The sequence below is a fragment of the Canis lupus genome, chromosome 5 (assembly GCF_011100685.1).
Source record: "Canis lupus familiaris isolate Mischka breed German Shepherd chromosome 5, alternate assembly UU_Cfam_GSD_1.0, whole genome shotgun sequence".
NCBI classification, from domain to species: domain Eukaryota; kingdom Metazoa; phylum Chordata; class Mammalia; order Carnivora; family Canidae; genus Canis; species Canis lupus.
The window spans coordinates 35908050-35932111 of record NC_049226.1 but is presented as its reverse complement, the minus strand read 5'-3'; the positions used below and the strand labels follow the sequence as shown (position 1 = coordinate 35932111).

At 47.7% G+C, this 24062-nt stretch overlaps 1 protein-coding gene and 1 long non-coding RNA gene across 2 annotated transcripts in view; both read right to left on the bottom strand.

Annotated features, from left to right (window-relative positions):
- Positions 1–12638: 12638 nt before the first annotated feature.
- LOC111095893 lies at positions 12639–18027 on the bottom strand. Its single transcript, XR_005359514.1, has 2 exons — positions 16244–18027; positions 12639–13454 (listed from the first exon to the last, which is right to left on the bottom strand). It is a non-coding gene; the product is annotated as an uncharacterized LOC111095893 (long non-coding RNA).
- A 320-nt stretch (positions 18028–18347) lies between these two features.
- The window catches only part of SHISA6 (shisa family member 6), a 278442-nt gene continuing 272727 nt past the window's right edge, over positions 18348–24062 (bottom strand). The window contains exons 5-6 of the mRNA XM_038536891.1: positions 20939–21091; positions 18348–18924 (exon numbers count right to left, since the gene is read on the bottom strand). Coding sequence (XP_038392819.1) covers positions 18374–18924; positions 20939–21091 — 704 coding nt within the window. The 3' untranslated portion in view covers positions 18348–18373. The remainder of the gene's footprint in view (positions 18925–20938; positions 21092–24062) is intronic.

The window sequence follows — 24062 nt, the reverse complement described above, 5'->3', positions numbered from 1 at the left end:
TGTTGCCAGAGCTGAGAACCATTGTTTTCTGGGGAACCCTTCCTTCTACAGGGCTAAGGGCATGGGAGAGCTAACTCCCCCCTCTCTACCATCACTTTTGATTCTCTGTGTTTCTAGATCTCTATCTCTTTTCCAGCCCACTCCCCACCCGCCACCCCCTTCTCATCCATTCCTCGGCTTCCACCTCTTTTTCTCTCTTGGTTCCTTCAGACATTCTTATTTCCAAGAGTCTGGAGGGATGATAGACACACTCTCAAAGAGGCCACCCTTGCCTCTTGCCCCTTGAGGGCCCTGTAGATACTGAGGCCAAGGTTGAAGTAAAAGAAAGAGCAACAGCCCTCAAGTGGGAGGCTGACCCCAGCCCTATATAAACCCCAGAGTGGGATGATTAGGCCTGGTTTGCTCTAGGTTGGGCCAGTGGTTCTCAAAGTGTGACCCCAGGCCATCAGCAGCACCTGGGAGCATGTTAGAAAGGCAGATTCTTCATCCCTGACTCAGCTCCACCCAAAAGGAAGCTCTGGGAGTGTGGCTTAGCAGTGTGTTTCAGAGGACTTCCAGATGATTCCAGTGCATGCTGAGGTTTGAGACGCAGACTCTATGGAGGACTCCTCACAGTCCTCCACCTTGGATAAAGGAAGTCTTCCAGACATCTGGCCTCACAAGGGCTGGGACCTGTATTTTTCCAAGTAGATAATGCTACCTGCTGAGAGAAACAACCCCAAATCTCTGAGACTCTGGAAATAAAGACCACCTAAAAGAGAAAAAGCAGAGGCTCTTTATTCAGAGCTTGCTGTAACAAGGGAGTTAGTCACTGTCTGAGACAGGAGGAAATTTATATAGTTAATCCCTCCTCCTCCACACACACACACTCAGTATATTAAAATAAGTCACAACCTCTTCTAACATTTACTGAGAGCTTACTCTGTGCTCAGCACTGTTTTATGTGCTTTACATGTATTAACTTATCTCGTCCTCACAAAACCCTATGACTTAAGCACAACTGAAATCTCATCTTTGCAGATGAGTTGTCTGCAGCGTGAAGAGTTTAAATATAAGGTCTCAGAGAGCAGTGGCCTGGCTTCCACAGCCAAAGCCCTTAGCACTCTCCTATGTTGCCTATTGGCCTTAGTGGGCAGATTTCCTCCACATGAGTTTTCAGGAGCAAATCATGCAGCCCTCTCTGATGAGCTTATGGGGAGCTGGAGCTAAGCTTAACTTCTGTGGGGAAACAGAAGAGAATGATGGGTGGGCCTGGTGTGGCCTAGAGGCAAACCCAACTTCCCCTGTCTTAGCTTGACCTGTGTCGTCCGATTCTGAGAGCAGGATCAAAGACACGATCACATGGCTTTGAAGGGTGAGCTGCTCACTTGACTGGGCCTCAGAGGGGTCAGAAGAGATCTGGCAAGGCAGCCAAGGAAGGAGCAGAGAACCTGGGGAACTTCTCTGACCTATTGCTTTCATTCCATGGAAAGGATACCAGTGCCCACTGATTGTCCATAGGCTTGAGTGGAGCCCTTAAGATACCAGGGAAGACAGGAAAATGTCTGGTCTCCAAGAGAGCAGAAGCTCACAGTAACTCCCCGGGCTACCTCTCTTCCTCTTTGCGTACCCTGAATCCAAAGAGGAAGGCCTCTGATTTTGATTGATAAAACTTCCAACATAGTATTTAGTCTAGTCCAAAGTGAACCCCAGGGACACCCTTTCTTCACACACCCAGGGAAATCAAAAGGGCAGTGATTTCTTCCAGTGGAGAGAGGGGCCGCCCAGCTCAATGCCACCATGGCTGTCTATACCATGCTCCCCCATCTTCCCTCCAACACCACTGCCCAACCCACATACTTTTGAGGCATATTTGTTCACAGGGTTGGATAAGCAAGATGGGGATGGAGCGTTTTTTTTGTTTTTTTGTTTTTTTTTCTAAAAGAAGGACAAGCCATCTTTTTCTCCATTTGGGCTTTTTGTCCTTTGAGAGCTTCTTCGTGGTTGATAGAAGTTGACCTGGAGCTGGCCTTGAACCAAAATTGATTTGGTCTAAGACATCTGACACTCTGATTAAACCCTGGACTTAGGAAGAGTCTCTCCCTCTTTTCTTCCCCCAGCTCTTAACTAGAGAAAAAAAAAGAATCTCCAGGGTAGGGGATCCCTGGGTGGCTCAGCGGTTTGATGCCTGCGTTTGGCCCAGGGTGCGATCCTGGAGTTCCAGGATCGAGTCCCACGTCAGGATCCTGGCACTGAGCCTGCTTCTCCCTCTGCCTCTGCCTCTGCCTCTGTCTCTGCCTCTCTCTCTCTCTCTCTCTCTCTCTATGTCTATCATGAATAAATAAATAAAATCTTTAAAAAATAAAAAAGAATCTCCAGGGTGCTCTAAGTTCATGAAAATTCCACGTGGCCCTCGACAATCATACATACCTCTCTACTTTGCTCTTGTTGCATATATTCCTGCCTGAGAATCTGTGGTGAGAAGTGAAGGTTTGAGGGAGAGATTTAGATGTTTGGGATTTGGTGTTTCATCTTTCTCTTTCTGCTGTAGTTTGACATGATTTTAATTTACTGCTACACTGACTTTCTCTTGGTGACACAGCTTCCCAGGGGTCTCAGAGCTGCTGCATAGTGAGAACAAAGACTAGTCCAGCTCAGAATCTTTGGGAGTTTTGCTGACCTGTAAGGAGGGCATCGTGGAAATAAGCACAATGCCATCTCAAGGCTAGCTCAGGGAAGTAGACTTTGTCTGAGGTGTATATAGATTATACTCTGCTTATACTGTTCAATAACCCCTTACGTAGCCAGCACCTTTTAGTATAAAAACCTATGTCCTATGACTTACCAGGAAGTGGGATTACCTTCCTAGTTTTCAATGTCCAAGGAAGGTGTTTATTTATTTATTTTTAAAGATTTTATTTATTTATTCATGAGAGACACAGAGAGAGAGGCAGAGAGAGAAACAGGCTCCCTTAGGGCAACCCAGTGTGGGATGCAATCCCAGGACCCCGGGATCACACCCTGAGCCAAAGGCAGATACTCAACCACTGAGCCATCCAGGCGTCCCAAGGGAGCATTTAATTTTTAAATGAATTAGTTGTCATCATTTTAAAATCTGTGTACTTTTATCCTTTAAAAATATAAAAAGATAGGCCACTCTGGGCTGGCATTTCCACACTGTAATGATTGGCTGCAAGTGAGAGGTGTAGCACCCACCCCCTCACCTTGAGATGGGGCTTATGCTCTCAGAGTTGGCATTGTCCTCACTACCCCCTCACTACCTCTTAATGCAATGAACATACATAATGTTAGGCTAAGAGTAAACATACCCTAGAAATTGTGTCTCCTCATAGGCAAGAGTACTTGTCTCATAAGAGATATAGCAGGGAGTGACAGGGGCTGGGCAGACCAGCGTGCCCTCTCCAAGGGGAACAGCTACCACTCATTCATCCCTCTGGCCCCTGCTTCAACCAATTCCCTCATTACAAATGGAACTAATACATTCTCTGCGTATTAGAGAGTGATACACATACTGTCCTGGAAAGGAAAGAAAGAGGGGGGCAGCCCCGGTGGTGCAGCGGTTTGGCACCGCCTGCAGCCTGGGGTGTGATCCTGGAGACCCAGGATCGAGTCCCACATTGGTCTCCCTGCATGGAGCCTGCTTCTCCCTCTGCCTGTGTCTCCGCCCCTCTCTCTCTGTGTGTCTCTGAATAAATAAATAAAATCTTAAAAAAAAAAAAAAAAAAGAAAGAGGGGCAAAAGTCAGAGCAGGCTGATGGCACACTGCCCTGTAAGGTGGGTATGCAGCTGTACTCCTATTCAAGTCTGAGTCTACCCAATCTAAACCAACCTCTGTATGATGATTGGAGCATCCCTTCATGAATGGAGTTCTGCTGCAGAATGGCTACATTTGCAGTTGGTTAAGCATGTGGCTCTTGATCTCAGGGTCATGAATTCAAGCCCCACACTGGGGGTGGGGCCTACCTTAAATTAATTAATTAAAAAATTTTTAAATAAATTTTATTTATTTGAAAGAGAATGAGAGAGCGAACATAAGCATGAGTGGGAGAGGAGAGGGAAGGAAAGAGAATCTCAAGCAGACTCCATGCTGAGTACAGAGTCTTGGGTCTCAGTCTCACAACCCTGAGATCACAACCTGAGCCAAAAACCAAGAGTCAGACGCTTAACCAACTATGCTGCCTAGGTGCTCCAAATTAAAAAAAGATATTTTTTAAAAATAATGAGCCCTCTAGCCCTACTTCTTTTAAAAATTAGAACCATAAATTCTATGTTTCCCATTTTAAAAAGTAATGCATGCTCATTAAAGAAAATTGGCAAAATGCATAAAAGTAAAAGGAAATTTAAAAATTGCCTAGAGTCACCACCACTGTTGTTAATAATTTGGGGTAACTTTCTTCCACTTGTTTTGCTGTATACACACACACATATATATTTATACATAAAATGATCTTATGGCATTTATAACATTGCATATGCTTATGATTTTCTAGATATAAAAGTAATATATGCTCATTATAGAAAATTAGAAATGATCAAAAAAGTGAGCACCTATAAAGAAATCACTGCAAGTCAAAGTCCCACCCCTAGTGATAACATAACTGACTTGTTCAAATATTCACTTACCTACCCATTTTATACATACACACAATTCGGATTTTCTAAGGCATAGTATATCCAGAATAATCACAGTCCTGCATGGAAGACAAATAGAAAGGCAAATATTGTCTACTGCTCGAGCATTTATTAGCCTACATATCTTTTTGAACACATCATGATATGGATTATTCAGTGGGATTTTTTTTGATCACCAGAAAATTGCTCAGAATCCTGAAGTGACCACTACGTTATGCTACATAACTAAAATTTTAAGGATGGGGCTAAAGTTCTGATTAGGTGGCTCTCTGGGCACAAGACCCCCATGCTGCTCGCTGGCCTCCTTGCCGTTAGCGTGAATTTCTCCAATGCATTCTCTATAGTAGAGCTCCAGGGATTGCTCTGAAGCAGAGCTGGGATTTTGCCCTCACACTGCTTCCTATAGCCCCTCAATGGCTTCTCCTTGCCCTTAGAGTGCTAATGGGGGCAAGCAGCAGTCCCTGCCAGGAAGAGTGAAGACAGTATAAGTTCGCTCACACAGCTTTGGAACAGCACCTCGTGCATAGTGAGCTTTGAATTAATGTTCACTATCATCACCATTTTTTCTACTGCCTTCATTCTCTCCCTGTGGGACGTGGGACAAGCTCACTGGGAGCCCCAGATGCCTGTCATTAAGGTCCATTTCCTGAGAAGGAAGACGATTTCTCTTTGTAAGTTTCCATTTGAAAATGAAGGAAAAGGACTTTAATTCGTCTGTATAATTGTCCGAGTCATGTGTCTACACCAGTGGCTGGCGTGTGGTTGGAGTCTATTACCAGGAGGTGCTGTGGGGTGGGGGTGGGAGGTTATGATTATTTGTCTTTTTCAGCCTGACTAATTTCACTTAGTGTAATTTAATACCCTCTAGGTCCATCCATGTTGTGGCGAATGGCAGGACCTCATCCTTCCTTATGGCTGCTTAATAATGGTAATAACGATGTGTTTATCTTTATAACCATTATGTAAAGCAAGCAAATCCTGCCATCTCATTAGCAAACTTTATTCCTTCCTCCCACTCCCTGCTTTTCAGATTATCCTTTACCCATTTCCATCCTGTCTTTCTCTAAGCTTTTCTGCTCCTGATGCATAAAAGCCCAGTCTTCTTGGAGTCTAGCCAGGATGTCGCATAATTTCCCATTCCAACAATTTTAGGATCCTTTTTTGAATTTCCTTTTTTGAATGTTCCCTTTTCCTTAATCTGGGGTATTTTGTAAAGGTCCCATGCATGGTGTGCTTATCTTTTTAAAAAAATTATTTGAGGGGCACCTGGGTAGCTCAGGGGCTGAGCGTCTGCCTTTAGCTCAAGTCGTGATCTCGGGGTCCTGGGATCAAGTCCCACATTGGGCTCCCCACAGGGAGCCTGTTTCTCCCTCTGCCTGTGTCTGTCCCTCTGTCTGTGTGTCTCTCATGAATAAATAAATAAAATCTTTAAATTATTTGAGTGTAGTTGACACATGAAGCTACCTGATTGTCCGGTGTATGATGTTGTCAATGAACAACTCCATATGTTAGTTGTGCTCACTGCAAGTGTACTATTTCAGTATCAACAACTATTCCATATTCTGTGCTTTTTATCCCCATGACTTATTTGTCCCATAACTAGAAGCCTGGATCACCCACTCCTCTTCACTCATTTTGCCCATCTCCCCCCACCCCTGTGGCCACCACCAGTTCTTCATATTCATAGGTCTGATTCTGCTTTTGGTTTGTTCATTTGTTTTCTAATGCTCCACATACGAGTGGAATCCTATGATTATTTCTTTTTCAGTCACATTTCACTTAGCGTAATACCCTCTAGGTCTCTCCATGTTGTGGCAAATGGCAGGAGCTCATCCTTCCTTATGGCTGCCTAATAATGATGTGTTTATCTTTATAACCATTATGTAAAGCGAGCAAATCTTGCCATTGCATTAGCAAACTTTACTCCTTCCTCTCACCCCCTGCTTTTCAGATTATTCTCAGAAAATGAGAAGTCATTTGGTAACTTGTTAGCTTAATAATATGCCCACTTCCGAGGCACTTGGCTGGTTCAGTCAGGAGAGCATGCAACTCTTGACCTCAGAGTTGTAAGTTTGAGCCCTATGTTGGGTGTTGAGTTTGCTTAAAAAAACACAAACTTTAATAATATGCCCACACCCTTATAATAACAATTCCAAATAAATGGGAAACTAAAGCCTGGCTTTAGGTTCTGGTCAGGCTTACTTTGGGCTGTCCAGTGTCAGTGGGAAAGGGTGGCTTTGTCTCTGTCTCCCCTGTTGATGCTTCTCTTTCTCCTCCCTGTTTCTGAGGTTTCCTCTGGGTCTGGGGGAAGGTATACAGGTGTGATAATGCAACCGACTAATAGGCATCAAGACCTAGTTACCTTCCAATAAGCTGGATGTTAACAAAATCTGCAAAAAAAAAAAAAAAAAAAGGTAAAATAATTCCACTCTTCTATTTTTTTTGAAAATACAGTTATTTCTGATAAAAAATATATTCTTTATTAACATATCATTGGGGGATGCCTGGGTTGCTCAGCAGTTGAGCATCTGCCTTTGGCTCATTGCATGATTCCAGAGTTCCAGAATTAAGTTCTACATTGAGCTCCCTGTGAGGAGCCTGCTTCTCCCTCTCCCTATGTCTCTGCCTCTCTCTCTGTGTCTCTCATGAATAAATAAATAAAATCTTAAAAAAGAAACACATCATGGGTTTATTAAATGATTTAATCGATAAATTTTCAAATGGTCTCCATTTAAATTTCTAACACAAAAAGTGTGTATAGATATGTTGCACTCAAGGAAATCTCTTTGGGCATCCTCAATAATTTTTATTTTTATTTTTTAAAAGATTTTATTTATTTATTCATGAGAGACCCAGAGAGAGAGGCGGAGACACAGGCAGAGGGAGAAGCAGGCTCCCTGAAGGCGGCCGATGCAGGCCTAGATCCCAGGACCCCAGGATCATGACCTGAGCCAAAGGCAGATGCTCAACCACTGAGCCACCCAGGTGCCCCCTCGACAATTTTTAACCAAAACAAAACTCTTTGGGATCTTCAATAATTTTTAAGTGTGTAAAGAGGTCCTGAGATTAAAGACTTGAGACCAGTCTTGGAAGATGTTGGGTCTCAAGTACCAGCTTTAAAATGTATCACCATGGGCAGCCCAGGTACTCAGGGGTTTAGCGCCACCTTCAGCCCAGGGCCAGATCCTGGAGACCCAGGATTAAGTCCCACATCAGGCTCCCTGCATGGAGCCTGCTTCTCCCTCCGACTGTGTCTCTGCCTCTCTCTCTCTGTCTCTAATAAATAAATAAATAAATAAATAAATAAATAAATAAATAAATAAAATCTTTAAAAAAATAAATAAAATGTATCACCATAACTCAGATATGCAGCTTTTGCTCGTCTTCATTTCTTTTTGTTTTTCTTTCTTTCTTTCTTTCTTTCTTTCTTTCTTTCTTTCTTTCTTTCTTTCTTCTTCTTCTTCTTTTTTTTTCTTCTTTCTTTCTTTTTTTTTAAATTTTACTCTTGAGAAACAGAGAAAGAGAGAGAGAGGCAGAAACACAGGCAGAGAGGGAGAAGCAGGCTTCATGCAGGGAGTCCGATGTGGGACTCAATCCTAGGTCTCCGGGATCACCCCCTGGACTAAAGGCGACACTAAACTGCTGAGCCACCCAGGCAGCCCTCCTCTTCATTTCTCTGTAATGGTGGCTATCTGTTGTTGTGAGCCCTGGGATACTCAGTCTTCAGAAATATCTTTCAAATTCCTACCCAGGACACACATTGTCTTCTGGGGATCACTTAGGGGCTGGGGGCCTGGGGTTCAAGGTAGGGAAAGGGTTCACTCTCTGTAGACCTATCTTGCTACCATTTCCATGCTGCCAGACCAGGCATATGTTGGCATAAAACATTCATCAAAAATGTTCCTCTTGGAGTTCCCGGCAGGAAGCTAAGCAGACACCCAACTGCTCCCAGATCCTCCAACTTATCCAGAGGATTCTGTTTTCCACCTCCCTCCCTTCCCAGTCTTACTAGGCCACCCCATGGTAATGGGACTTTCTCAGAGATATCTATGTCTTACTCACTTCTCTGATTCTCCCTGAATTTCTCCTCCAGGAAAGGAAGATATTTCTCTCTTTCCTGCATAGTAGGGAAGTACTCCTCCACCAAATCCCATACATAGTCTATTCAGGTTCCTAATCAAGCTTAGGTCATTGATACTCAGAGGTCAGCCTGCAAAATCAAAGAAAACACTTCCTTTCCACTATGTTGCGCTTGCAATTACACAAGAATTTTTGCTACTGTGAGCTTGATAAAAGTCAATTTTGAAAGTCAAGGTTGAACAAAGATTTCTTTTTCTAGTCTCTCTACCTTTTCCCTAGGGGCAGAGTAGATGGAGGGTGACTGTTGATGTATGGTCTGGTGGGGAAGATAGTGGGGATAAAAGGAAAGACAAGGAACCCAATGCAGTTTAAAATCATCACCCTGATTATGTAAAATTGTAGGGACATATTTTAATGTGATTTCACAGAATCCACTGTTAGTCTAACTTGTTTGCTGCCTTCTCTGGGGCCCTGAGGGTGGAGCTAAAATGTACATGCATTGTGGGATGCTTTCTCGACACTGAAGGGATATCCCACTGTAAAGAAGCTGCTCTATGTCTAGGCCTAGCCTACATTTCATCTTCTAGAAACTGCCTACAACTCCAGGGGCAGATGATTGTAGCCATTTCAGATTATGTGATCCAGGTTTCTCTGACCATGGCTATGGGACCAGGGATAGATATTTGGCCCCAAGTGTGACAGGTTGCCTTTTCCAAGGATGGCCATTAGCAATATCTTCCATCAACATGCTTTTCTTATGATGTAAGCTTGCTATGCTCCCTTTAGACCATAGAACCCCTTGAACCTGGCTAGCACTTCATAACTCTTCTACCTGGAAAATGTCCAGTCACTATGTGACTTCTGAGACTACAGCACATACAGATTTCACCTGGCTCACTCTCAATATCTCCCTTTTGTGCACATTCTCTCTCTTTCTCCTATCTCAAGATACTTGCTCTTAGAATCCAGCCACCATGTGATAAGGAAGCCCAGGCCATGTGCAGAGGACACATGTAAGCATTCCAGTGAATAGCCCCTGTTGAGGTCCCAACCAAGAACCAGCATTTATAGCTGGACATGTGAATGAGAAAGAAAGCTTTGAAGATTAGTTCCAGCCTAGCTACCACTGGACTGCAATCCTATAAGGGATCTTGAGTGAGGACTGTCTGGCTGAGCCCAGCCTACTCTCAGAATCGTGAGAGATTACAACAATAAATGATTACTGTTGTTGATGCTATTAAATTTAGGGGGTGTTATCATGTGGCAATAAATGACTGATATATAAGGGGAGTCATAGCAGAGACTTTCAGGTTTTCTCTCAGGAGTTTTGGAACTGGGGCACAAAAACATTGTGTCAGCTAACCATGGGGGTGGGGCCAAGGATATTGTATAGACATAACTGCCGAGGATGTCATTTCAGTCAGGTGTGACCATGTGTGAAGGGAACCACATACAGAAGGAATAGAGAGTCTATTTGCAGAGAGCAGGAAATGAAAAGGGGGTTTTTGCCTCTGTAAACTCCCAGTCTTTTGCTCTCAGCATGTGGCAACTATGGAGGTCATCAATGCCACTTGCTGGATGTTTCCTGCTCCCCATCTGTCTGGAATATCATCAGATCACACTTCCTGGCTCCCTTGTAGCATAGTGGGACTGTGTTGCCAGATCTGACCAAGAAGCTCTGAGCAGAAGTGATAAGTGTCCCATCTTGGCTGTCCTTTCATTGTCCCTGCCAGGCCCTCCCAAGCTCTCTTCCTCCCCTGCCATGGTGGCAGGTGATGGTACAGATAGTGGCCTCTCCTACTTCCTCTGAATAACAGCAAGTTACTGATCCCTCCTTCTGGAACTTTCAAAGCACTCATTCCCAACCTCTACTTTTCCTAATTTGTCCACTCCTAACACACTGCAGTCCAGTGAGCGTCCTTCCTTTTCTTAGAATCTTGAAGGAAAAATCTTTCTTACTCCTTCTTAGAGGTTTGGGCCTTCCTTCTCATGCTCAACCAGGGAGGGGAAGGATCAGTGTCCAAAGTGACTAAAAGCTATCTAAGACTCCTGGCATTCCAGGAATCCCAGCATGAGTCTTCTCTGGCTTTGGCTTGTTGTTGATGGTATAGTTTCACCTTATTTATTCAGATCTTAACCGATTTGAAATTAGTGACAATAGGGATAAGCTAAATTGAGGTTTACCTCCAAGAATCAAAGAGAAAACATTGAACAAATTACCAGAGTTAATGGTATTTAAAGAGGGATATTTAAGCTATTTAAGAGGAGAATCTTTTAAAGTATTTTAGAAATACCATTTAAAGCATATTCAGAACTCTGATCCATACCTCTTGGCCATTTTTATATTGATTACACCTTATTCTAACCTGTTCAATTAAAAAAAGACCTTCTTAGATTTTTATATTAGGGGACATGTTGCTTGTCTAATTTAGTTGTTATAGGTATGTGTAAGCATTGTAATTATACTTCTTTTAAAAAAAATTCTCCAATTCAGAATTGTGTTTTTGCTTGGGTTTCTTTTCTTTCTTTCTTTCTTTCTTTCTTTCTTTCTTTCTTTCTTTCTTTCTTTCTTTCTTTCTTTCTTCTTTCTTTCTTTAAGATTTTATTTATTTATTCATGAAAGACACACACAGAGATGCAGAGGCACAGGTAGAGGGAGAAGCAGGATCCCTGTGGGAAGCCCAATGCAGGACTCAATCCCAGGACTCTGGAATCATGACCTGAGCCAAAGGCAGACACTTAACTGCTGAGCCACCCAGGTGCTCCTTGGGTTTCCTTTCCATCATGAATATTATACGTGTATGTGTATTTGCTTTGGTCATCATAGAGTGACTGTAATAATGATTGTTATAGTGAGCGAAGGACACCTCAGAATATGTGTGGTTATGTGTTATTAAGTATTAGAATAATAAACAAGTTTGTGACTTCGTTTTAGGTGAGGAATCCATTTGTAGGAGATAATAGAAAGATTTTTATTTTTAAAATATTTATTTGGGAGCAGGGGTGGGGGTTGCAGAAAAAGATTCCCCACTAAACAGGGAGCCCGACACTGGGCTCAATCCCAGGACCCTGGGATCATGACCTGAGCCAAAGGCAGACATTTAACCAACTGAGCCACCCAGGTGCCCCAGAAGGATTTTTGAATATAAACTCCACACATCCAACGAGAAAGGTTTTAATTACAAAGGAGTCAGGCAGTTGGAAAGAGACTATAACTCGCTGTAGGGTCTAGGAGCTATTGGAGGTGTTGAAGTCGGCCAAAGACCATGTCCTGTTTGGCAACACTTTGTTTGCTGAACCTGAGCCCACCAGTATCTAGGTTATGATGGAAATTCAGAAACACAGAACAACAGATGACCTTAGCAGCAACAGTGAATATGTGCCAAAGAAAATAATATGAAAAAGCGAGTCCAGAGAAAGAGGGTTTTGAGCAAGACTCCAAATCTAATCAGTTTTCATGGTGCAACTTGATTGTTTGGTTTAAATGGCACAGATATTCAACCATCAGTACTCTAACCACCTATGCTAACTACAGGAATTAACTGTAAAGTCAAACTAAGACCTAATGTCTAAGAACAATAGTGCCAGAGTAGATAAATATGGATACAAAGTTATAACTTCAAATTCTGCTTTGAATTCCTATACCTTGTCCATTGGCACTGATCCTCGGCCTACCTACCTACATTTCTCGGTTCGTTGTTTTTAAAAGCATTATTAAGGCTTAATTTGAATATCATAAAATCCACCCATTGTAAATGTAGAGTTTGGTGATTTTTAGTACATTTATACAATTGTGGGCATCACCCTAATACAGGTCCCTCATATGCAGCCAATCCCTGCTTCCCCCCCTCTCCAGTGGTCTACATCCCTCCATTTTGGTTCTATGTTTATAAAAGTAAGCATGTGGCTACTTTAAGAGACACAGGTTATGTTGAAACGGCTTTATTTTTTTTTAATCCATAAATATCTGTTACTGACAAAAGTGGAAAAAATCCTTAAGACTAAATCTTACTAAAGTGATACCTGTTTACAGTACATATAGAATGTGCTTTGACAAGTAAGTGGAATGATGAGATCTGTACAGAAACAGCAGGTGCAAGAGCACTGCTCATCATGAAGCTTCCTTACGAGGAACAGAGAAACTGTGCAAAGGTACAGATAGAAAGGTACTTTTCGTCAGTACTACCATATAATAAACACGGAATCCATAAATTGGGCTAATGCATATAAATGTTCATTAATCCCCCCCTTAGGAAATTGTGTCCCCAAACTAAAAATATTACAGTAAGAATTGCTTTTTATTCGAGAATTTCAAGAATTCTTTACTACAAAATGTCTAGTTGAGTTACAGAACTAGAGGAATATTTGCCACTACGAAGCCAATGAATGAGTCCTCCCATGGAGTGGCATTGCAGGGGGTACAGCAGGAGTGGGCAGCAAAGGGGAGCATGGGGTCTTCCTCTCCCTCAGGAGGGAGAGTTTTAAGGAAACATACAACGTCGTTTCTCTTCCTGATGGGAAGTTTGATGTGTTTGCTGATTTACAAGACGGGTTTGATGATGCAGACTTGTCCTCTTAGTTCTCAAGCTTTCACCAGGAGGACGGTAGTGTCATGAGGAGGGACTAGAAAACTCCTAGCCTGGGGTGAGCGTCCACCTCCTAGCAGCCCAGGGGTTGACGCCTCCCCCTCCTCCAGTTGGGATGGAGCCTGGTGTCCAGACTCGGTCTTCAGGACACAGGTTCTGGAGTGAGATAGAGTAACATCCATTTGAACACAGAGCTTTTGCCATGTATTCTCCTCTGTGGCTTGACATGCATTTCCAAGCTGTCCTCAAATACAGACTTTACACTCCTATGGGCCATGCTCTGGACCCTTCTCCTCCAGCCTGTCCTCTCTCTGAAATCAGAACCGCCTCCCTCCAGCTTCAAGGACCACATTAAAATGAACACTTCCAACTCAGAATTCCCTAATGACACAGACACCCAGGATGAATTAGACGTGTCTCTGTGAGAGGGCTTTCATGAAGAACTCTGTTGGTAACCTACTGAATGGGTAGGCCCTTCCACCTGCAGATATGAGGGCATCCTGGGTGGCTGAGACCATGGATCCCACCTCAGGCTCTAGTGAGGAGTCTGGTGACTGCCTAGAGCATCTGAGGATGCCACCATGGGGCAGGCATAATGAGGTTTGTGCAGCTCAGTTGCGGTGGGGAGAAATGTGAAGAAAAGAAGGGGGTGCCAATGTGGAATGAAGGCCCTAGAATATAAGAGCTGGATGAAGCATCAGCGCTCATCTAGTCAAAGCCCCTCGTTTTACGGATGAGAAACTGAGGCACTGAGAGAGATCGTGACTCATCCTTGGTCACACGGCAAGATGGAGACAAAGCCAGGGCCAAAGCCATGTCTCCAAGAGCCTCAGCCCTGTGCTTTTTCCTCCTGTAATATGCTGCCTTCTGAAATTAAATATAGAGCCCAGGAAGACATATCTTTCATATTGAATCTGTCATTAAAATGCTGCATTTATAAAAAATAACATTTGAACCCTGAAAAATACTTCATTAAAACCCGACAAGCTTCCTTGAAAATACTCCAGAGCAAAATTTCCCAGTTTTGGGGAGGATGGTGGAGGAATGTCTGTGGGAGGTAACATGTCAACCCTTCTCAGAGCAGGTGCTGCTAGGGTCCAGGTCATCAGAAGCCCCTTCAGATGACCTTGAGTCAAATCCACGGTTGCCTGTGGATGGAATCTGAGGATGAAAGGCTGGTGGCAAAGTATCTGGGAAGAAAAATGGATTGTTTGGTGGCAGGGCGATTAGAATGGATATTTCTCCATGCTTGGAGAGTCATGATGCTCTCCCATCTTTTGACACAAAGGGGAAATCTGTGACACACACAAGCAGGACAGGCGTAAGCAAGGTGGCACAGTGGCCGAGAGCCATCAAGGATATGAATCTTTGGCCAGAGCAGGAGCCTTTGGGCTCATGGCAGGTTGGGCAGGAGCTTCAGGGGACTTGCCAGCTGCAGGAACCAAAGCTGACCTTCCAACCATGACATCTCTGACAGGCCAGCTTCTCTCCCTACCCTCCCAAAGATCAGAGGGGTAGAGCTTTTGGCTGCATGGCCCAGGCATCATCTTATAGGGACAGGAGGTCAAGGATAAACTAAGGAGGCAAGCAGAAGTCTTGAAGAATGTCTCCTTCTTTGCTTGTTTTCACTGAGGACTCTAAGTTTTAGAATTATGGACTATAGCAGGATAGAGAAAAACAAATTAGAGATGGAAGGTGTACGTGGAGGAAGAGGACAGGGCCAGGGAGATGAGAGGAAGGAAAGACTGAACCGGCATAGAAGATTAAGGTTAAAACAAGAGTTTCTGGGTGTGAGAGTGGAAAGAGAGGAGAAGTTAGGATTAAGGGAAACTCTGGAACTTTCTAGAAGGCAGACCCATCATCCAAGATGCTGGGAAGCCCCAAGGGTAGAACCCCAGCTAGGGGGGATAAAGGAATTCCTGGGAAAGCCTTTGTGACTTATGAACTTATGAAGCCAAGAGTTAACTGGAAGAAGTAAGACAGGGAAGGTGGAGGGGCATGAGAGATCGGGAGGTCTTCACTGCCATCAGAGGAGGAGACCCGTGAGGAGACCCATGAGATTCTTCAGGGGAGGAGAGGGCCTGTGTAGAGCCCCATCCATTCTCATCAGAGCAGTGGAGACACACAGAAAGAGCGAAACAAGCAGAGGGAAATTCAGGGCCCTGGGCTGCCCTTGCCGGGAAAGGAGGGCTTTCGTTGTGAGGATGGGGTGGCCCCTCTATGTGTGCTAGTGGCCACCAGCCTGATGGGGCTGGGAGTCATGATATCTGGATTCCCGCCCAGAACCTTCTCTTCTCCACTGTGTGAACTTGTCTGGTCATGTGGCTTTGCTTGTTCTCTGAGCGTGGGCGGGACAACTGAACAAATGAGATATTTCTGTATCCCTATTGAGACATAATTTTATGGGTTTTGAAATGAAGAACTGCATTAGAGCATGTTTGTAGACTTCATTTTTTTTCCTTCCTTGCTTCCTTCCTTCCTTCCTTGCTTCCTTCCTTCCTTCCTTCCTTGCTTCCTTCCTTCCGTCCTTCTTCCTTCCTTCCCCAAGTGTGAAGCAGAAGAATCATTTAAACAAAGTAAGCATTTAAGCGTTGGGTAGAATTTTCTGATCTGACTGACACCAGAGGTTTTAAACTGGACGACAATAAGGCTGAGATGGGAAACACTTTGGAATCAACCTATCAGACAGCCCCTGAGACAGACAGACCGACAGACAGACAGACAGGGCAGTAGAGAAGCATCATCCTGACGCCTGGAGAACTTGGTGCCAAGAAGATGCTTCAGACCTCAGGGTGAGATCGGGTTTGTGGTTCACGGTGTATGTGTGTGCAGACACCTGGGGAGGGGATTGTCACCCTTTCCCCTCCGTACCAACAGGCAGCCTTCGAGGAGAGGCTGGATTGGAGGGCATAGGGTTTGGGGGGGACCAGCTGTGAGAGACACACCTTGTTTCCGGGAGTGGCCAACTGCTCCGTGTAGATTGGTTTCCAAACTCTCATAAACCCTTGGGGACCAGCCCTTGAGAAGGTTTATGTGTTTGTAGAGGAGGAAAGCAGAGTGATCCCTGTCCTCACAGCCTCCCGGTTCCAGTGCTATCCCAGGGCAGAAGCTGAGATCTGTGTCTGTCACCCCCAGCTTAATCCCCTCGTGATGAGCCTTGAGGGGGAGACAAGAGCTTTGGAATTCTTGAAATAAGTTAGAGGACTCAGTCGATTGAGTTTTCTGTGGATTGTAGACTTGGTGAGATTAAAAATTCCCAGGGCTGACACTGGGGCGTTCCCCCTGCCTGACCTCCTTTTTAAAGGACCATACATGCCGTATGCAGAACCAGGGGAACCTAAAATCCCAGGTTACGGTCATTGCTTGGAGTCTGAGTGTGGTGACAGTCACTTTTTTTTTTTTTTTTGTATCATACCTTTTACCCAACAGTCTGGGGCTGATTCCCCTAGCCCCAGCCCAAGGAAGTGCCCTGGCCCTGAGAATGGGGGAGCCCCTTCTCTCCCCCCAGGCTCTGGTCTTGGGGAGGTGGATGCTGCTTAGCTCACTGTTCACTCTCCAGGGGGCTGTTACACCCTGCCCACTGCCCACTGCCCAGGTTAGAGGCAGAAAAGAGGCTGAGGTGGACTGGCAGGGGTGGCCTCCCGACAGAGCTGAAGGCTTGGATCTGCCTGGTGCCCAAGTGCCCCCTGCAGGGGAGGGATGGGGAGCTGCCCAGTTAACCCCTAGACCCATAGCCTGGAGTAAGTACCACTATCTGTGCTTGCTAATGGGTCTCTGTTGCTTTGTTCCAGAGGAGGCACTGGTCTGAGTAATGGAAATGCAGGGGGGAGGAGGCAGAGAGAGCGAGCATTGAACAGAGAAGGAGCCAAGCAGGTGGGCAGTGGTGGGGAGAGAGGGATGGGCAAGGCGCAGGACCACTGCCTCGGGTCCTCCTCAGCTGGGCCTGAGCCACCCTCTCTAGAAGCCTCTGCCTCAGCCTGCCTGACCTGTGCAGTGGGAGACAGGCAGAGAGCCTGGGGTGATGGGAATGACGAGCCCCTGAGGCCCAGGGCATCACAGTGGCCCTCCCCACCCTCCGCTCTCTGGCCTTGGGCAGACGCCTCTAGGGAGCAGAGCAAAGGAGGGGAAGGCAGGCCTGAGTGTCGGGTCACAGTTCAGACCTAGAGGCCTGGAGGAAGTGTGGAAATAGGTTGCCGGGGAGGGCACCCCAAAAGTCCCTGCACCCCACTGTGACTCTCCTCTGGGTGGGCTAGAGCAAAGCCCCAGAGAGCTTTGCGGGAGGGGGGCGGGGGTCGGGGCTGGGGCGTCTGCAGGTGGGGCAGCCAGCTCGACCCGGGCGGGGTTCCCAACACTGGGGAGGCAGCTGAAGAAAGGGAAGCCCTCCCTATCCTGGGTCTTGGGGGAGGGGCCCCGGGAAGGGGGGCGGGCCAGAGGGGGTCCACGAAGGAAGGGCCATTCAGTGGGGACCAGAGATTTCCAGCAGGCAGAAGAGAACGTTATTGTGCTTATGGACACAGCAGCTCCCTGGCTCTGAGAGAGCGAGCAGGCAGTTTGTAGGCACTAGAAGATTTCTGTGACGCGGTTGTAGGTAAATGAATGAGACCAAGTAGCCTAGTCGGTCAGCCCATCGACTGCACCTGCTGGCCAGTCCAAACCCAGGCGGCTTCGGACCGAGGTCAGGCCAGGGTCTCTTGGCTGACGGAACCCGCAGCTGAGCCCCCGGGGGTGGGTGGGGAGGGGGGGACGTGGGGCTGAAAGGGAGAGAGTGGTGCTGGGGGTGGGGTGGTTGGGGCGGGTGGGGAGGTGGGACTGGGGCCTAGCCCGTCTGTCTCCTCACTCCCCTCGATGCTTCCGGAAGAGTGAGAGAGCTCGCTCGAGATCCCAGGTCCGAGGGTGCTGTGCCAGGCAGGCCACCGGGCTGTGTCCCCCGGAGTATGGCTTTCTGGGCAGAGGCGGCGGCCCACCCCCACCTCCCGCGGAGGGGAGGCCCCGCCCCCTCCCCGCGGCCCCGCCCCTCCCCGCGGCCCCTCCCCTCCCCGCGGCCCCGCCCCCTCCCCGCGGCCCCGCCCCGCCAGTCACACGGTGACTTCCGTCTTGCTGGCTGTGTAGCAGGTGTGGTGGCCCGGGATGTAGTGCAGCTGCTCCACCGTGTTGTGTCTGCGGGAGGCGAAGGCCTGGCGCTTGGCGGCCGTCTGGCTCTTGCCCAGGGTGGCATAGGAGTTACTGGAGGCACTGGGATGGGAGTGCATCTTGGTCATGCGGTACCGGTCCAGCACGGGCGTGGACACAAAGACGTCCGTGTGCGAGATGGCCCGCGACAGGGACTGCTCGGGGAAGGCCGTCCGCTCCGGGGACAGCAGCGGGTCCTGGGAGTGCAGGCGCTCCGTGGACAGCAGCTGCTCGTCGGACAGGATGCGGTCGTAGGGCAAGCCGAAGTCGTCCGGCAGGCCCCGCTCTGGGGACAGAACCCTGTCCTGCGACATGGCCCGGATGGGCCGGCGGGGTCGCTCGCGGGGTAAGGGCTTCTGCTGGGACATCTGGATGACATTGAGGGGCAGGGTGCCACGGGCGGCCAGGTCAGGCAGGTGCCGCCTCCTCATGTAATACTCATCAGCTTCCTTGTCAGCTGGAGAGAGAGAGAGGAGAGAGAGAGAGACAGTGAGAAGTCAGTTGAGGTGACACGAGGACTAACCCCCAACTCTGGAGCCCCGACAGGTGGAGTGCTTCTCCACCAAATGTGCAGAACCAGTCCCCAGAGGTCTCCTTAAATGCAGATTCCGATTCAGACCTCCTGGCCTGGAGCGGACCTGAGAGGCTGCACCTCTCACCAGCTCCCCGGCAATGCTAATGCCCCTGGCTCAGGGTCGCTTTCAGTTTCCAGGGACGCAGGTGCCCCCAGAAGGTCCCCAGAGAGCTCGGGGCAGAGTTGATGGCAAGGCCGAGCCCCTGAAATCCTGCTCCAGAGCTATGTCAACCATACCACGGTCCTGAAACAGAACGGCTCCAGCTAAAACACTCAAGAAGCAGCTGGTGGCCTTCCAATGAGATTTGGAGCCTCTCTCCAAGGAAGCTGGGTTGCAGAGCCAGACTCCTGCTACAGTCAAGTAAGATGCTCCAACCAGGAGGCACTTGTGGAAATGCTTAGCTGGTAACTTAGGAACATAGTAACACCTCCTCTGAAGCAACAGCCAGTGCATAGGAAACAGTTGCACAGGCCTCAGCCCCACTCACACAGAATCAAGCCTACAACCACTTCACATGTGCCCACAATATGAGCAGGCCAGAGCCATCCTCTCTGTGGACCACATTCAATGCTCTGCCCTCTGTCCATCCAGGAGGCCCTCCCACGCTCACACGGACTGCTATACCCTTGAACTTACCTCGGACACACACCTGCCTGCTTTGCCCCAAATTTCAGGAATGAGGCTTCCTACCATCCTCAAAATCTCTGCAGGATGTGGAGATGCTGACTGCTCCACACTTTTCCCAGAGGATCACGGGTGGGTAAACCTTGCCTCCTTCTTCCCCACCATTCACCAGATTCCTCAGATCATCAGGGACCCCCACTTCTAGCCACAGAAATTCACTATTTCACCATGGAAGTGGCTGAGTAGATCCACGGGATGAACTCCATCAGGGTAGGTTACCCTGTAGCATCAAGGTCAAGCAAAGGCTCAGCCCCGCAGTTGGGTGGTCATTAAAATAGACCCATGGGGACATGGAGGCAGAAGGTCCAAGGGTCAGAAAGCTAGGAAAAAAGAGCTCTCTGGCCATGTACCTTCTTGACATTTTAATGGGTCTCAAACCCACCCATGTCCAGAGTCTTCTTAGATTCACATAGCAGAGCCGAGGTTACTGCACAAAATGCACTCGATGAAATGAGGTGCATGCATGGGAGTCTGGAATCTCAGGTTCTTAAGACAGTGTTGGCTGGGTTAGGGAGGGAGCTAGTTTCTGGGCCCTTCAAAGGGAAGTCTCTGGTGTGTGTGTGTGTGTGTGTGTGTGTGTGTGGTCTCAGAGAAAGCTATGGGACTGGTAGCCTCCACTCCAAGATAAGCTAGAGCTTGACGAAGGCTCACTGTTTGAAGGTGGCAGGTGCTGGCTGAGGCTGGAGAAGGGCTTTCTCTTGCAGGTAAATGGGTACATGTGTTGAAGTGCTGACTCTCACAGAAAAGTAGATTTGAGAATTCCATGGCCTCTGTCCTATGGGTAAGTAGATCAATCCAAGGATTCCGTGGCCTGTATTCTATAGGAAAGTGGATCTGAGGATTCTGTGGCCTCTGTCCTATGGGAAAGTGGATCCAAGGGTTCTGTGGCCTCTATCCTATGGGGAAGTGGATCCGAGGATTCTGTGGCCTCTGTCCTATGGGAAAGTGGATCCGAGGATTCCGTGGCCTCTGTCCTATGGGAAAGTGATTCCAAGATTCTGTGGCTTCTATTCGATTTGTAGGCAGATGGATTCAGGCCACCATAAAGAACAAACACAGGGGCTTCCCATCCTCTTCTTCCAAGCTATACCTCATTCTTTATTCTCAGCACTCCACGTCTGTCCCCTCAGGTGCAGAGCAGGAGAGAAAAACATAGGATGATGCCACAGAGGGCCCAGAGGCAAAGCCCAAGCCCGAGAAACCCCCACTTACTTAGCCTCTTCAGGGATGAATATTTGCTGGGGTGGGTCTTCACTGCTGACTCATAGGATGGGGGTAGGTGGGCCAAGTTCTGGAAGGAGCGGGAGAAAGAGAGGTCATAGGGCTCCGTGGCCGATGTCAGGATGTTGTTCATCCGTGGCTTCTCTGCAAAAGAAGGGAGGGGTGCATGGCATTAGCCAGGACAAAGGGCAGGCAGGGCCAAGGAAGGTCCAGATTCTATCTCTCCTCATCCTGCTTTCCTGGCCCCCCCGCCACTGTGCTAGAACACAGGTGGTGCTGGTGACTCAGTTTCCCTCATACCCAGTTCCAGTTGTCTACAAGCCTAGTGGCAGGTGCTGTTTTAGCCATGCTGGGGAGTTGCCCTTCCTTTAATGGCAAACTCCTCTGTATCTGATGAAGACGTATGCCTGATAGAGCTGAGGGGGGTCATAAAATTGTCTACTTTGGTGTGAAAGTTCCATCTTTTACCTCCTAGCTCTCAGGTTCAGAAAAATCTGAATTTGAAATAGGTAGAGTGACTGGTCTTGTCCACAGACCCATAGACCTGGGTCTAGGACCCCAGCTCCACTGAGACTCCATCCCACATGGCCCATGATGTCATTCTATCCCTCACATCACCGCTTCTGCCTTAGACCTCCCCAAGCCCTGAGCCCCACAAGTCACTGTGAGCTCCAGAGCCATTTCTTCCTCCTCCAAGCCCTCCCCCTGAAGGCCCCTTGGCTATCTCTGAGCCACTGGAGGAAAGAATGTAGACAAAATGCTTAGCACATAATTTCCTTTTTCTCCCTCCTTCCCTTGAGCTAGAACCCTGAGATTCCAAAATCTGAAGAGAGAGAAGGGAGTGTATTCAATGCCAGACTGGAGGGGGGGGAGGACGGGGGGGAGTAGTGGAAGAGAAGATGTGCAGGTGATGAGGTGGATGAATAATGAGGTGAATGAGCTGAGCTGGGCTCTGTGGTTGGGGCAAGAGAGGAGATGCAGGTATGGGCAAGGGAGTGGTTGAGAAGGAAGGAAGCAAGCAGGCCTTGCTGCTTGATTGACTTGCTGTGTGTCAGCAAGATGTCAACAGGTACTGCTGGAGAAACAGTGGTACCATTCCCCAATATGAGGCAGGCAGGTGGCTCTCTCATTGTCCCTCCCTCCTCTTTGGTTTGGGACCCCCAAGAAGGGCCAGGCTGTGGCTCCCCTGCCTCTTGGCAAAGAGAATGCCAAACTCTGGAAGTCAGGGATTCTGTGAAGTAGGAGACAACGAGGAGCACCGCTAGACTCGGTCCAAGGGCAGCCTTGCTACAGGGAACTCCCAGCTTCTCTATCCTTCCTGCCTTCACTGGTCCCCCCAAATACTGGAGATGAAGCTAGGGGAGCCCAGCCAATAAGCTGGTGTTCATGCCAGCTTGGTACATATGTGAGGGGGTGAGGGACGCTCTACATCCCCGAGAGATCAGAACATGCTGTACAGAAGAGCCTCCCTGGCATGGATCGGGACAGATGCCAGGAAGTGGAGTGGGCAGGAAGCTGGGAGCACTGCTATCGGAGCTGGGTAACAGCCACTAGTCCCCTAGCTCTCGTTTCTTCACTTTTGGTGATGCTGGGGAGGATGATGCTCCCCTCTCCCTGTTGGTATCATATTCCCACTGAGGGCACAGCTCAGGTCACCTGCATCCAAACGCAACATTTCTGGATGCTCTTACCAACCCCCACTTCGCCCTCCCCACTGTTCTTCAGCTCATGCTGCTGAGCCAAGGCCAGCTCTTTTTTGTCTTCTGCCTCCACCATGACTACCCCTGTCTTCTTGTTCATGCGCTCTCTCCTAGTGCCATGCCCTTCCTTACTCATCTTCTGTCCAAATTCTCTCTTCGCTCAAGACTCTTCGCTATGGCAATGTCACATCTTCTCAGCCCGTGGTGATATCTGGTCTTCAAGCCCCTATTGCTTTTCCAGGCAATCCCACCCAGTTGAGTGCCTATGTGATCTCTAATCATTTGACTTGAGCCAGTCTTGTTGATCGCCAAAGATGGCCATATCCTTGACAGCAAAAACTTGCTTTCTAATTGGTCTGATGCCTCCATAGTGTTTGGCCCTTAATAAGGATCCAATTAATGCTCTTTGGTTAATCAAGTTGACACAGGACACATTCCCCTTTAATAGTCACTCTGCTAGCTCCTGGGGGAAAGTGTAGCCTCCAAGAAACAGATACAGAGAAAACTCTGCTTCTACCAGGCTGTGAGTTGCTCAAGGTCAGGGACTAGATCTATCTACCCTCAGCTCCTTGTAACAGGTGGAAAAAGAAGACAGGGAGAGGAACAGGGAAGAATGGCTCTTCCTTCTGTCCTCAGGAGGCTGTGCTTGTGTTGGCCACTTCTGGAGAAAACCAGCTGCTACTTATCCTTCCAGAATGTTCAGGAGCAAGCAGAGCACTCCTCGCTTGCCTCTTCTGGCTCCTCTTCCTGCTGCTGCGTCATCACCATGGGCATCCCCCAGGCTCTCGGCTTCTGCCTTCTGCTTTTCTCTTTCAGCCTTCTCACACAAAATGGGCCCCCCCCCAACTCCCAGGGCATCTGTTCCTGCTTCCAAAGCATAACTTACATCTTCAGCCGTAACCTGACTCCAGACTGCATGTCTGCATTTCTAGCTGCCTGCTGAGTCATTTTTCTTAACTACCCTATGGTCCCCTCCAGCTTTAGAGGTCCAGATCCAAATTCACCGTTGACAGCTTCCTCTCCTCTATGCCCTAGCTGCCTTCCTACCTCTTCAGATTGCGTCCCAAAGAACCCCCACTCTTCTCATTGATCATAGCTTGGCATTTTATTCACAGTTGACTCTCATCAGCCATATTCAGCGAGTCACTACTCCACCACGTTTCATATCTGAACCTTCTGTCTTTTCCTATCGTCCACATCATTGCTGGTAACCTGCTGCTTCTTAACTGATCTACAATGTCTTCCAGTTCTGGTTTATCCCAGATCCCGCAACCGGAAATGGCTTATTAAACTATCGCTTTCATCACAAATTTCCACTAGGAGCCTAGTCCTAGAGGGGGGGGCCATGAGAATAGTCCAGTTCTGTCCTAATTATGATGCTCAACACCTCAATGCTGACGCAGAGCATGATCTCC